The 12562-nt window shown below is 44.6% G+C and overlaps 1 protein-coding gene across 1 annotated transcript in view; it reads left to right on the top strand.

Annotated features, from left to right (window-relative positions):
* The window catches only part of ano8b (anoctamin 8b), a 105939-nt gene that overhangs the window by 65627 nt on the left and 27750 nt on the right, over positions 1-12562 (top strand). Inside the window, exons 10-11 of the mRNA XM_059991399.1 lie at positions 4367-4493; positions 7678-7733. Of these exons, the coding sequence (XP_059847382.1) occupies positions 4367-4493; positions 7678-7733 (183 nt within the window). The remainder of the gene's footprint in view (positions 1-4366; positions 4494-7677; positions 7734-12562) is intronic.

Raw genomic sequence — 12562 nt, 5'->3', positions numbered from 1 at the left:
AGTTTTGTTTTGGAATTACAAAACGTAACTGTGGTGACAAGGAGGTTTTAAAACAAACACAAGATGACTGTCTACCTGCTGAAGTGCAGTGAGTGGAATTTAAAAAAACAGCTCAGCCGTTTTTCTCGTTGGAAGGGGAGAGAGACATTTAAGTTTTAAAAACGGAAGAAAATGGAGAAATTCAGTGATTCATAAACAGTGAGTACCGGGTAATAAACAATAAAATGCAGAAATAGCAAGCTACATTACACAACAGATAAATGGTTGACGTTTCCTGAACAAATTGAGCAATATTTTAAAGGAAATGGAATAGCTGATGAGAAACAAGTGCAATGAGTGGAAGAGCATTCAGTTTGCTTAGAAGTTTGACTGCTCCAACCAAACCAGCTGAAATGAGCTTTGCTGATATCATGAACATAATATAGGTGCATCTAGAACCAAAACCGCTGTTGATTATAAGACACTTTAGGTTTCATAAGTGGAATTAAAAGGAAGGGGAGCTTACATGGCTGAATTGAAGAAATTATCTGAGCATTGCCAGTTTGGTAATGGGCTTGATGATGATCTGAGAGATTGTGTAGTTTGTAGTACATTACAAGAAAGCATTCAAAAACAGCACCTAACTGAAGCACAACTCATATTTAAAAGAGCAGTTGAAATTACTGTATCTATGGAAACATCAACCAGAGAGACAATTGAGTTGCCATCAGAAATGAAAGTGAGCATGCACAGAAATGCAACATCTAAACAGAAACCTGCCTGGCTGAACAAATTGTGTTACCATTGTGGCAGGAGCTCACATACACCAGGCCAACTCAGGTTTAAAGGTATATTTAAACCTTGGTCAGAAAATGCAACAAAGTGGGCACATACAAAGTGCATGTCGGGCAGACAAAAATAAATGGACTGCACAGGAAAGAGTAAGATAAAAAGTCAAGATGCAGTTTCAAAAAGAGCACCAATCTGCATGCTGTTGATGAAAAGTCTGATAATGATGAGAGTGACATAGGTCTATGTAGCCTTGAGAGTTACAATGAGTTACAGGAGACAAGCAATATGGCTTACACCAGAAAAGAATGGCAAATTAATTAAAATGGTATCAGACACTGGGTTAGCTGTTTTATTCTTTCCAAAAATGAATTTGAATGGCATTTGAAAGATAGTGAACTGAAGCCTGCAGATGTCTAAGAAGATATACTGGAGAAAAGATGACTCCCGTAACATTCGTAACAGTGAAATACAACCAGCAGCAAGCCACATTGAACTTGAATGTAGTAAAAACAGGAGAGCCAGTATTGTGGGCGGGTGATTGCCTGACACAACTACAACTTGATTGGAGAATCATCCACTAGTTGCCTGACACAACTACAACTTGATTGGAGAATCATCCACTAGTTGCCTGCCACAACTACAACTTGATTGGAGAATCATCCACCAGTTGCCTGCCACAACTACAACTTGATTGGAGAATCATCCACCAGTTGCCTGCCACATCCCCTGCAACAGAGTCAACCAAAGGTGAATTAAGAAAGCCACTGGATGATACCACAGCAATGTTCAAGGATGGGATTGGAAAACTTGAACATATCAAGGGTAAAATAGTGTTAAATGAAAATGCCATACTCAAGTCTTACAAAGCCTGTTTGGTTCCTTATACCATCTGTGATAAAGTAGCCAGTCAGTTAGATCCACATGGAGACTGAAGAAATTCTTTCCCAGGTTGAGCGGAACCCATGGGCAACGCCGTGGTCCTAGTAGCCAAGAAGAATGAGTCCGTCAGGATCTTTGGGGTCACCATCAACCCAGTACTGAATGTAGATCAATACCCTCTGCCCAGGATAGAGGATATCTCTGCAAACCTTTCTGGAGGGAGAAAGCAAAGCGAACTTAGCTGAGGCCCACCTACAGACGGAGGTGGAAGAAGAGTACAAAGTGTTTCTTGTCTTTCAGTCTCTCCAAAGGCTTTATCTCAATAGTAGCCTTATTTGTGGAGTAGCATCTGCACCTGCACTCTGGCAGAAAGCCATGGACCAGGTGCTGCAAAGTTGCCCAGGCACTCAGTGTTACCTGGATGACATCATTGTAACTTGTGAATATGACAAGGAACATTTACAAAATCTGAAGACAGTGTTAAAAAGATTATAAGATTATGTGCTCAAAGCATGATGTAACAGGTATGAATTCTTTAATCTAAGCATTATTTTCTGTGGTCACACCATTGACACACAGGAATTACACAAGTATGCTGACAATTTCAAGCTGTAGTGGATGCCCCAAGGCCAAAGGACACGCCATAGCTGTGGTCATTTTTAGGGTTTGTCAATTACTATAACAGGTTCCTTACAATCTTGGCTACTGTGCTCCACCCCTTGAACTCATTACTGCAGATTGGGAAGAAATGGCAGTGGATTAAACAGTGTGAGGTAGCTTTCCAAAAGACAAAGGAAACATAGAAACATAGAAAACCTACAGCATAATACAGGCCCTTGGGCCCACAATGCTGTGCTAAACATTTATTTACTTTAGAAATTACCTAGGGTTACCAATAGCCCTCTGTTTTTCTAAGCTCGTTTACCTATCCAGGAGCCTATTAAAAGACCCTATCGTATCCACCTTCACCACCATCACCAGCAGCCCATTCCACGCACTCACCACTCTGAGTAAAACATTGACCCCTAACATCTCCTCTGTACCCACTTCCAAGCACCTGAAAACTGCGCCCTCTGGTGGCATCAGACACTGTATTTACACATTATGACCCCCATCGTCGAGTGGAGTTTGCCTATGACACCTCGCCTAATGACATAGGTGCAGTTATGTCACATGTTATGAGTGATGGAAGTGAACGCCCTGTAGTCTTTGCATCACGTTCCCTTACCATGGCAGTGGAAAGTTACACACAGATTGACAGAAAGGCCTTGAGTCTGGCTTGGGGTGTAAAACATTTCAACCAGTACTTGTATGGGGGAGAGTTTACCCTCATTATTGATCATCAACCACTGGTGTCCATTTTCTGTCCATAGAAATGTTTTCCATTAACTGTGGCAACATGAATGCAGAAATGGACTCTGTTTCTTGGAGGGGACAATTACAAGATAACATTTGAGAGGATGACTAATCAGAGAAATGCTGATGGAGTTATCCTATTTATCCTTGGATAAGGAAATAACTGAAAAATTTACAAATTGACATATTCTCCCTATTACAGCAGAGATAATCAAAGGGGAAAACAGAAAAGACCCCACATGCTCTCAGGTCTACATGGCAACTCAAAATAGCTGGAAATTGCAATTCCCCCATTTTTACCAGCCCCCGGATGAACTTGCCCTTGATGAGGCTTGTCTTGTGTGGGGATTGAGAGTAGTTGTACTATCCAAGGTGAGGGTGTTGAAGGAGCTACATGATGGTCATCTAGACATGGTCAAAGTGGAAGTGTTGGCTGAAAGCTTTGTCTGGTGGCCTGGGGTAGATCGGCAGATCGAGCAGCTTGCCGTGCCCTATTCAGGATGCCAACACATCCAGAAGAAAGGTGTCCAGAGCTGTCAGAACTACTTCCTGCAGTCCCAGAGTCAACTCCTACAACCAACACAGAGACTGATTCATAACCATAAGCCTCACCTGACAAGCAGAAGGATCTCCCTTGTCAGGAAAGATGTTATCCCACAAGAATAAGAAATCCTCCACAGTGAATAAATCTTTAGGCCCAAATGGGACAATTTAAAATTTACTATGCTGTGGATATCTATATAGTAGTTGTATTGTATAATATTATAGATGTGTGGGTAACTTCTGAGAAATATTGTAACTATGTTATTTGATTAGGCATTCTTGTTAATTTAAGTAATTGTTTAATGTAAAAGTATGTAAATGGCATACGTCATTAAGCTGCCACATCATATGTGTGCATCTCACTGAAGTAAGAGCGAAGTAGACATGTTATCCCTGGCTCCATGTTTTACTTTCAATTAGTTTTATGTCTTGGAGTTACAAAGCATAACAAGCATTGATTGTTTATTCCTCTCCAGAGATGCTGCCTGACCTGCTAAGTTCCTCCAGAATTTTGTGTGTGTTACTCTGGATTTCCAGCATCTCCAGGATCGCTTGCGTTCGTGATAATAGTGTCGTCTGTCTGTTTACAAATTAGTTGCCATGTTTTCTACAAAAGTGACAACAGCTCAAGTAGTAACTTGGTGGCTGTGACCACTTTTCAGTGTCCTTGCATTCCATGGAAAATAAAAAACATTTAGTATTAATTTATCAACAGTAATGCACTGGGTACAGTGCCTGAAACCACACCATGCACAACCTGTGAGAATGCACGTCCTGTTGCCTTTATTTATACACCTTTTGTTCTCCTCTATTCCAGGAATTTGTGATCAGTATCGAAGAACTGCCTCGAATTGTCACCTACTTTCCTAAAGTCTTACTGGCTATTGTGGTTACAGTTCTCGATGATGTTTACAAGAAAATTGCCTATTGGTTAAATGACATGGGTAAGTGCAAACTCACTCCTTCCACTTCCTAGGGCATATGCTCTCTTTGAAGGTGTAATTTTTGCAATTTTAGTTTTGAATCAAAGTTAGAATTTAATTGAAGAACAACACTACAGGTGCTGCAAATCTGAAAGTGGAACAACACTGGAAGCTCTCAGCAGGACAAGCAACAGTTGTCGAAAGAGAAAAGAGTTCTATTTTAGATAGGCCAAGGCCAGCATGGTTCCCTGAAAGGAAGATCCTGCCTGACAAACCTACTGCAATTCTTTGAGGAAATTACAAGCAGGGTAGACAAAGGAGATACAGTAGACATGGTGTACTTGGATTTTCAGAAGGCCTTTGACAAGGTGCCGCACATGAGGCTGCTTAACAAGATAAAAGCCCATAGAATTACAAGGAAGTTACATGCATGGGTGGAGCATTGGTGGATTGGCAGAAAACAGAGAGTGGGAATAAAGGGATCCTGTTCTGGCTGGCTGCCGGTTACCAGTGGAGCTCTACAGGGGTCGGTGTTGGGACCGTTATTTTTTATGATGTATTTACAGTGATTTTACAATGATTTGGACTACGGTATTAAGGGATTTGTGGCTAAATTTGCCTATGATCTTTCTTTCTTTCTTGGGCTGTCCGTCAATTTTCGATGATGACTGAGGCCTGGGCAAGGTTGTATGGAAGACCTGGCCTGACCCCAAGCTGCAAGTCTCCCCTCTCCACACCACCAAAGTTGTCCAAGGGAAGGGCGTAAGGACCCATACAACTTGACACCAGTGTTGTCGCAGAGCGATATGTGGTTAAGTGCCTTGCTCAAGGACATAACATGCTGCCTCAGCTAAGGCTGGAACTAGCAACCTTCAGATAACTAGACTGATGCCTTATCCATTTGGCCACGCGCCAATGATACAAAGATAGGTGGAGGAGCGGGTAGTGTTGAGAAAACAGAGAGCCTGCAGAGAGGACTTAGGTAGTTTAGGGGAATGGGCAAAGAAGTGCCAAATGAAATACAATGTTGGAAAGTGTATGGTCATACACTTTAGTGGAAGAAATAAATGGACAGACTATTATTTAGATGGGGAGAGAATTCAAAATTCAGAGATGCAAAGAGATTTGGGAGTCCTTGTGCAAGATACCCTAAAAGTTAACCTGCAGGTTGAGTCGGTTGTGAAGAACGCAAATGCAATGTTGGCATTCATTTCTAGAGGTATAGAATATAAGAGCAGGGATGTGATATTGAGGCTCTATAAGGCACTCGTGAGACCACACTTGGAGTATTGTGTGCAGTTTTGGGCTCCTTATTTTAGAAAGGATATACTGACATTGGAGAGAGTTCAGAGAAGATTCATGAGAATGATTCCAGGAGTGAAAGGGTTACCCTATGAGGAACGTCTGGCAGCTCTTGGACTGTATTCCCTGGAGTACAGGAGAATGAGGGGGAATCTCATTGAAACATTCCAAATGTTAAAAGGCCTGAACGGATTAGATATGGCAAAGTTATTTCCCATGTAGGGGATTCTAGGACAAGAGGGCAACACTTCAGGATTGAAGGATGTCCATTTAGAACTGAGATGCGGAGAAATTACTCTAGTCAGACGGTGGTAAATCTGTGGAATTTGTCGCCACGAGCGGCTGTGGAGGCCAAGTCATTGGGTGCATTTAAGGCAGAGATAGATTCTTGATTAACCAGGGCATCAAAGGATATGGTGTGAAAGCATGGGAGTGGAGATGACTGGAAGAATTGGACCAGCCTATGATTGAATGGCGGAGGAGACTCGATGGGCCGAATGGCCTACTTCTGCTTCTATATCTAATGGTCTTATGGTCTTTAGGAAACAACACCCAAAGTGCTGGAAGAAGTCAACATGTTAGGCCAACATGTCATGTGGAAAGGGAAACGGTTAATGTTGCAGAAGGGTCTTTGACCTGAATTATTAAATCTGTTTCTCTTCCTGTAGATGCTGCCTGGCTAGCTTAGTATTTCCAAAATGTCGCATTATATTTTAGTGACAAAGAGAATGGAGAAGCTGGACGGACGTCTTCTCGACGGAGGGAGAGCCAAGGGGAGATGTAATCAAGTGTCCAAATCACAGGGGTTTAGTTCAATAAAGAAGGAGTATCTTTTCCAATGGCTGGGCAGTCAGTGGCCGAGGACATGGATTGAAGGTGACTGGGACAGGATAGGCGGGTGATGAAGAGTCCACCATGAGTTGTGGCCACCTGAATGGGCTACTTCAGCTGGAGGAAAGTATTACTGGGTTCCAGCAAAGATGGACTATTGGAGAGCACAACTAAAGTTCCCATCAACCATTGAGCTGTTGAATTAGTGTGGACAACTTCACAACACTGACCTAATCTCTGAACACAACCTCTGGACTCACTTTCAAGACTCTACAACTCATGTTCTCAGTATTTATTTACTCATTTATTTATTTTTTTTTATCGTTTGTCGACTCTTTCACATTGTCAGCCTTTGCGTGTAGTTTTTCATTGATGCTGCTATTTTTCATTGTTCTGCTGTGAATGCCTTCAAGAAAATGAATCTCAGGGTAGTACATAGGCAGCAGTGGGAATTGAACCCTGATCACTGCTCGCAGCCGCTGTACTACCATCACTCTAACTACTACCCCACCATCCCAAAGGGGCGTGACTGGAAACTAAAGGCAGGCTGCTCCCACTAAAAGTGTGATAATTGGAATCTCTTCCCTGGTCCTTGTTTGGTTGTAGGTGCTGGGAATCAGTTTCAGAGAATTCTGTGGAATAAGGGGGCTGACCACAGGCCCTGAAGTTCTATTAGTTATGGGGATCAGTGTGAATGATGGAAGAAGGTTAGACAGTCAAATGGCCTCTGCCTGTTTTACAGAGCAGTCAGGTCCCTGAAGTCTTAATTGCACCTCCTGCCTTTTAGACCACAAACTCAGCTTGTTTTCGTTAGTTTGTGGTGATTTTGGGTATCTGCTCATCTTTAAACCATGCAGCATCTCACCTTGTCTTGGTCATACGTCTGAACTATTAGGACTGAGCAGACTATTCTGTCATCTCATGGTCTGAGTGGTTATAGAGGAAATATTGCAGGGAGATTGGCTGTTGCACTAGGCTTTGTCTCATTATTACAGCTACTGTTTCCAATGATTCACAGTCTTGTCTCCCCAACCATCTCTCAGTCGTGTTCTTCTATCTCCTTTCTTTGCAGAGAATTACCGTTTACAGAGTGCCTATGAGAAACACCTCATCATTAAACTAGTTTTGGTAAGTATTCGCTTTCTAAAAGTTCATTCAAGTCGGCATAAATATCCCTGGTACTTTATCATAAAGAGGATCAGGGGCTTCTTCTGGTGTCCCAGTCAACATTTATACATCAATCAAGGTTCTAAAACAAACGGGGGCGATTCTGGTCATTATAATGTGGCTGTCTGGTTGTTCGCTCTACGTGTAGGCTGCCAGTTTGTTCATCCAAATGATGTAGGCATTGGCCAGAAAGTCAACATTCATTGCCCACCCCTAATTGTCCTTGAGAAGGCTTTAGGGAGGGCGTTGTGGCATTTAGACCCGGTGATGTGTAAGACTGATGATGTGTATCCCAGTCAGCATGGCCTGTGACTTGTACGTGGGTATTCCCTTGTGTCTGCTGCTCTTGTCCTCCTTGGCAGTAGATGTTATGGGATTGGAAGATTCCTGAATTACACCAGCACCACATTTCAACAGTCCTCCCTTGGCTGTAAAGTGACTTGGGATATCCTGAGGATGTGAAAGGATCTGAAAGAATGTAAATGCTTTGGATTTTGGGACAGTGCAGTGCGATCTCTAGTTCCTCCCACAGCTGACAGACTGTTCCTATGTGGTGCAGGTCAGGCGTGGATACTAATTCAATTCAATTCACTTTATTTTCCGTGAGGAACTTTGTGCAGTGGTAAAAACAACATCACAGAGCTTATGATACACACCACCACACAACATATAATAAAACACTATATAAAATACTCACAATAGATAATAAGTACTAAAAATTAATGCATGTGATTTAAAATACAAATACACATAATAAAGCTGACTGTTTTACTGTATACAGACTATAGATTCAAATTTGGGTGTTGAGGCAAATGGAGGAAGGCACAAACTGGATGAGGGTGTCTGCTACTGGTGGACAGAGACCTGTAGCGGCGTCCAAATGGCAAGAGAGTGTAGTGTGTGTGTAATGCCCTCTACTCTTTGCTGGGCCACCTTTATTGTCCTTCTCTTATGGATGCTGCGGAGTGATTCTTGTTCCTGGCCAACGATTTTACTACTGATTCTGACTACTCCGTCGAGTGAGCTGAGGTTGACGATGCTCATTGTTCCGAACCGTGCCGTGATGTTGTAGGTTCATATTGACTCAATGAAGGATTTATAAAATGTCTGGAGAATTGATGGCTGGACCTGAAGTCTTGACATCTTCCTGAAGAAAAATAGGCACTTGGAGAGCATTGACCCACCATTGGTCTTAAAAGTGATTTTGTTAACTATAGTTATTACCTTTCCCACCGACAGCTGACAGGTAGGGCTGGGGGTAGGAGCAAGGCTGAGTGAGGACCAGTTGGAGTGAGTCTGCCCCACCGACAGCTGACAGGTAGGGCTGGGGGTAGGAGCAAGGCTGAGTGAGGACCAGTTGGAGTGAGTCTGCCCCACCGACAGCTGACAGGTAGGGCTGGGGGTAGGAGCAAGGCTGAGTGAGGACCAGTTGGAGTGAGTCTGCCCCACCGACAGCTGACAGGTAGGGCTGGGGGTAGGAGCAAGGCTGAGTGAGGACCAGCTGGAGTGAGTCTGAGACAGAGGAAAATCTTTGGCACAAGGCTCTCGCTTTCCGGTACGATGCGTGGAGCCCTTGCAACTCACCTCATAACTGCCCCCTTCCCCTCCCGATTTTCTAGGGCACCTGCTGTCAGCGTGATTGGGAAGGTTGGAGTGCCACAGCCAGCGGAGTTGCTGCTTCACAGCACCAGAGACCAGGGTCCCAGGTTCAGTCCCGCCCTTGGGTGCTGTCTGTGTGGAGTTTGCAGGTTTTCCCTGTGACCGAGTGGATTTCCCGCAGGAGTTCCGGTTTCCTCCCACATGCCAAGGCTGTGCAGCTGGCAGCTGCAAATTGTCCCGAATGGTGGAATATAAGGGAAGTTGAGAGAGCTAAAAAATAGGGTTTGTTTAAGGAAAGTGTAAGTGGAGTGGCTGATTCGGTGGGCTGAAGAGCCCCTGTCTATGCTCTATCTCTGACTCTGCCCGTGATACCAACTCCAACCTGCCGAGAAGTGAATTTAAATCTCCTCTGCCCAAATACCTGCTCTGATCCTGGTCACTTCCCAAAGCTCAGAGCAGTGGTGACAGGGTCACAGCAGGAACAGTAACGAAGTCCTGCTAGAGTGCCAGAGGAAATTGGGGGGGTGGGGGGGATAGAGGATGGGTGAGGAAATTGGTGGTGCAGAGAGAAGGGTTTAATTTCATCTCTTTGGGTCAAAGGGATGAAAGGAGATGGTTCCCCGGTGACCCTGTAATTCTGATCTGGGCGTGGCAAGGCAGCAGTGTCAGTTACTGCTTTGGATAAAATTAAAGGCATTTGACATTCAGCCCAGCCAATAGAAGATGTGAAGCTATGATCAGACCTAATAACTCCCAGAGCGCTGCCCGCTGTGACCTCGGGCTGAGAAATTCACCCCTGCCTCCATGAATGTGTCTGATGAAAGTAAAGGAACAAGTGGGGGCAGTTGAGATATCCTGCATGCCGCAGTTTGCTTGGTGACATTGAATTGTGTTGCGGGAGAGAGATTTCAAAAGAAGCGAGTGGGGGCAGTCGAGACATTCTGCGCATTGCAGTTTCCTTGGAGACATTGGATTGTGCACCCCAGGCACCTGGCAAGGACCAATAAAAGTAAGTTTAAGTGAAGCAGTCATTGTGGGAGTGGTCATTGTTTGAGTGGACCAGTGTTAGAGCAGGGAGTTCAGGCTTTGGGTCGTAGAGGCAGTGATTTGTTTTTCTAGTTTAGTTTTTCTTTCCTGTTGCACAGTTAGAACAGTAGGGATACCAGGCAGGATGGTAGAATGCTGCTCATTCGTGATGTGGGAAGGCAGGGAGACCTCCACTCTCCCTGATGACTACACCTGCAAGAAGTGCATTCAGCTGCAGCTACTTTCACACCACGTTAAGGAAATGGAGCTGGAGTTGGATAAACTCCAGATCATTCAGGAGGCTGAGGGGTTGATCACAGGTGATACAGGGAGTTGGTTGCACCCAAGGTGTAGGATGCAGGTGACTGCCAGCCAGGGGAAAGGAGATAGGCAGCCAGTGCAGAGCTACCCCTGTGGAGGCCTTTCCCCTCCATTTTTGGTACTGCTGGGGGAGGATAGCTGAGCAGCAGAAATCCACAGTGATCGGGTTTCTGGCACTGAGTCTAGCTCTGTGGCTCAGAAGGAAAGTGGGAATAAGAGGTGAGCTGTAGTGATGGGGACTCGTTGGTTAAAGGAAAGGTAGGAGGTTCTGTGGGAAAGAACGAGATTCCTGGGTGGTATGTTGCCCCCTAGGTGCCAGGGTCAGGGACATCTCCGATTGGATCCACAGCATTCTTACGTGAGGAGAGGAGCAGTAAGGTGGTGGCCCATGTCAGTGCCAATGACGTGGGGTAAGAAAGGTGACAAAATCCTGCAAAGTGAGGTCAGGGTGTTAGGTGCCCAGTTAAAGGAAAGGACCTCCAGGGTTATGACCTCAGCATTGCTACCCATACCACGTGCTAGTGTCCCAAGAATTAGGAAGATCATACAGTTTAACACGTGGCTAAGGGGATGGTGCAGGAGGGAGGGCTTCAGATCTTAGGATCTTTAGGCTCTCTCCCAGGGGAGGTGGAACCTGTGCAGAAGGGATGGTTTGCACCTGAACTAGAGGGGGACGAATATCCTGGCAGAAGGGTTTACATGGGGGCGGGGTGGTTACAGTAGAGTTGCAGGCAGATGGGAACCAGTGGACCATGACAGATAGCGGAATGGTTTTGGGCAAAGATGTTGTCAAGCCTCTAGGAATTGAAAGATTGAGCATGGGGGAACTAATGATCTGAGTTAGACCATGAAGCATAGGAGCAGAATTAGGTCATCTGTCCCACCGAGTCTGCCCTGCCATTCAATCATGGCTGATCCTTTTCTTTTCTCCTCCTCAACCCCAGTTACTGGTATTCTTCCCACAACCTTCAATGCCACGTCCAATCAAGAACTGATCAATCTCTGCCTTAAATACACCCTGCGGCCTGGCCTCCATGCTGCCTGTGGCAACAAATCCTACAAATTCATCACCCTTTGGCAAAAGAAATTTATCCACATTTGTTTTGAAAGGGCAACCCTCTGAGGCTGTGCCCTCCTGTCTTAGACTCCCCTACCATGGGAAATATCGTTTCCACATCGACTCTGTCCAGGCCTTTCAACATTCGAAAGGTTTCAATGAGATCTCCCTGTCATCCTTTTGTGTATATTGTTGGGTATATTTCAATGGAAGGAGTATTGGAGGAAAGGTGAATGAATTTAGGGCCTGGATCGGCATGTGAAATTATGACATTGTAGCCATTAGTAAGACTTGGTTGCAGGATGGGTAGGACCAGCAGCTCACTGTTGCAGGATTCTGTTATTTTGGCTGTGATACAGTGGGAGGGATTAAAGCGGGAGAGGTGACATTACTAACCAGGACTGGCTGGGGAATTCATCCACTGAGGCTATATGGGTGGAACTGAAAAATAAAAACAGGGTGACCACGTTAATGGGATTATATTATAGACCAGCCGACAGTCTGACGGATTCAGAGAACCAAATTTGTAGAAAGATTGCAGACTGTTGCAAGAAACATAGGTGAATTTAACTTTTCACATATTGACTGGGACTCCCACAAGAAGGTTCCGTCGCTTGGTAAATTGGATTAGATTTTGCCTTTGTGGGAGAAGCCAGAGATTGGTAGTAGAGGGTTGTCTCTCTGACTGGAGGCCTGTGACTAGTGGAGTGCCACAGGGATCAGTGCTGGGTCAGTTGTTATTTGTCATCTACGTCAACGATCTGGATAATAATGTGGTAAGTTAGAT

This window comes from Hypanus sabinus, chromosome 16 (genome assembly GCF_030144855.1).
Source record: "Hypanus sabinus isolate sHypSab1 chromosome 16, sHypSab1.hap1, whole genome shotgun sequence".
NCBI lineage: Eukaryota > Metazoa > Chordata > Chondrichthyes > Myliobatiformes > Dasyatidae > Hypanus > Hypanus sabinus.
Note: the sequence above shows the minus strand (reverse complement) of the source record. Positions and strands in the feature narration are given on the sequence as shown.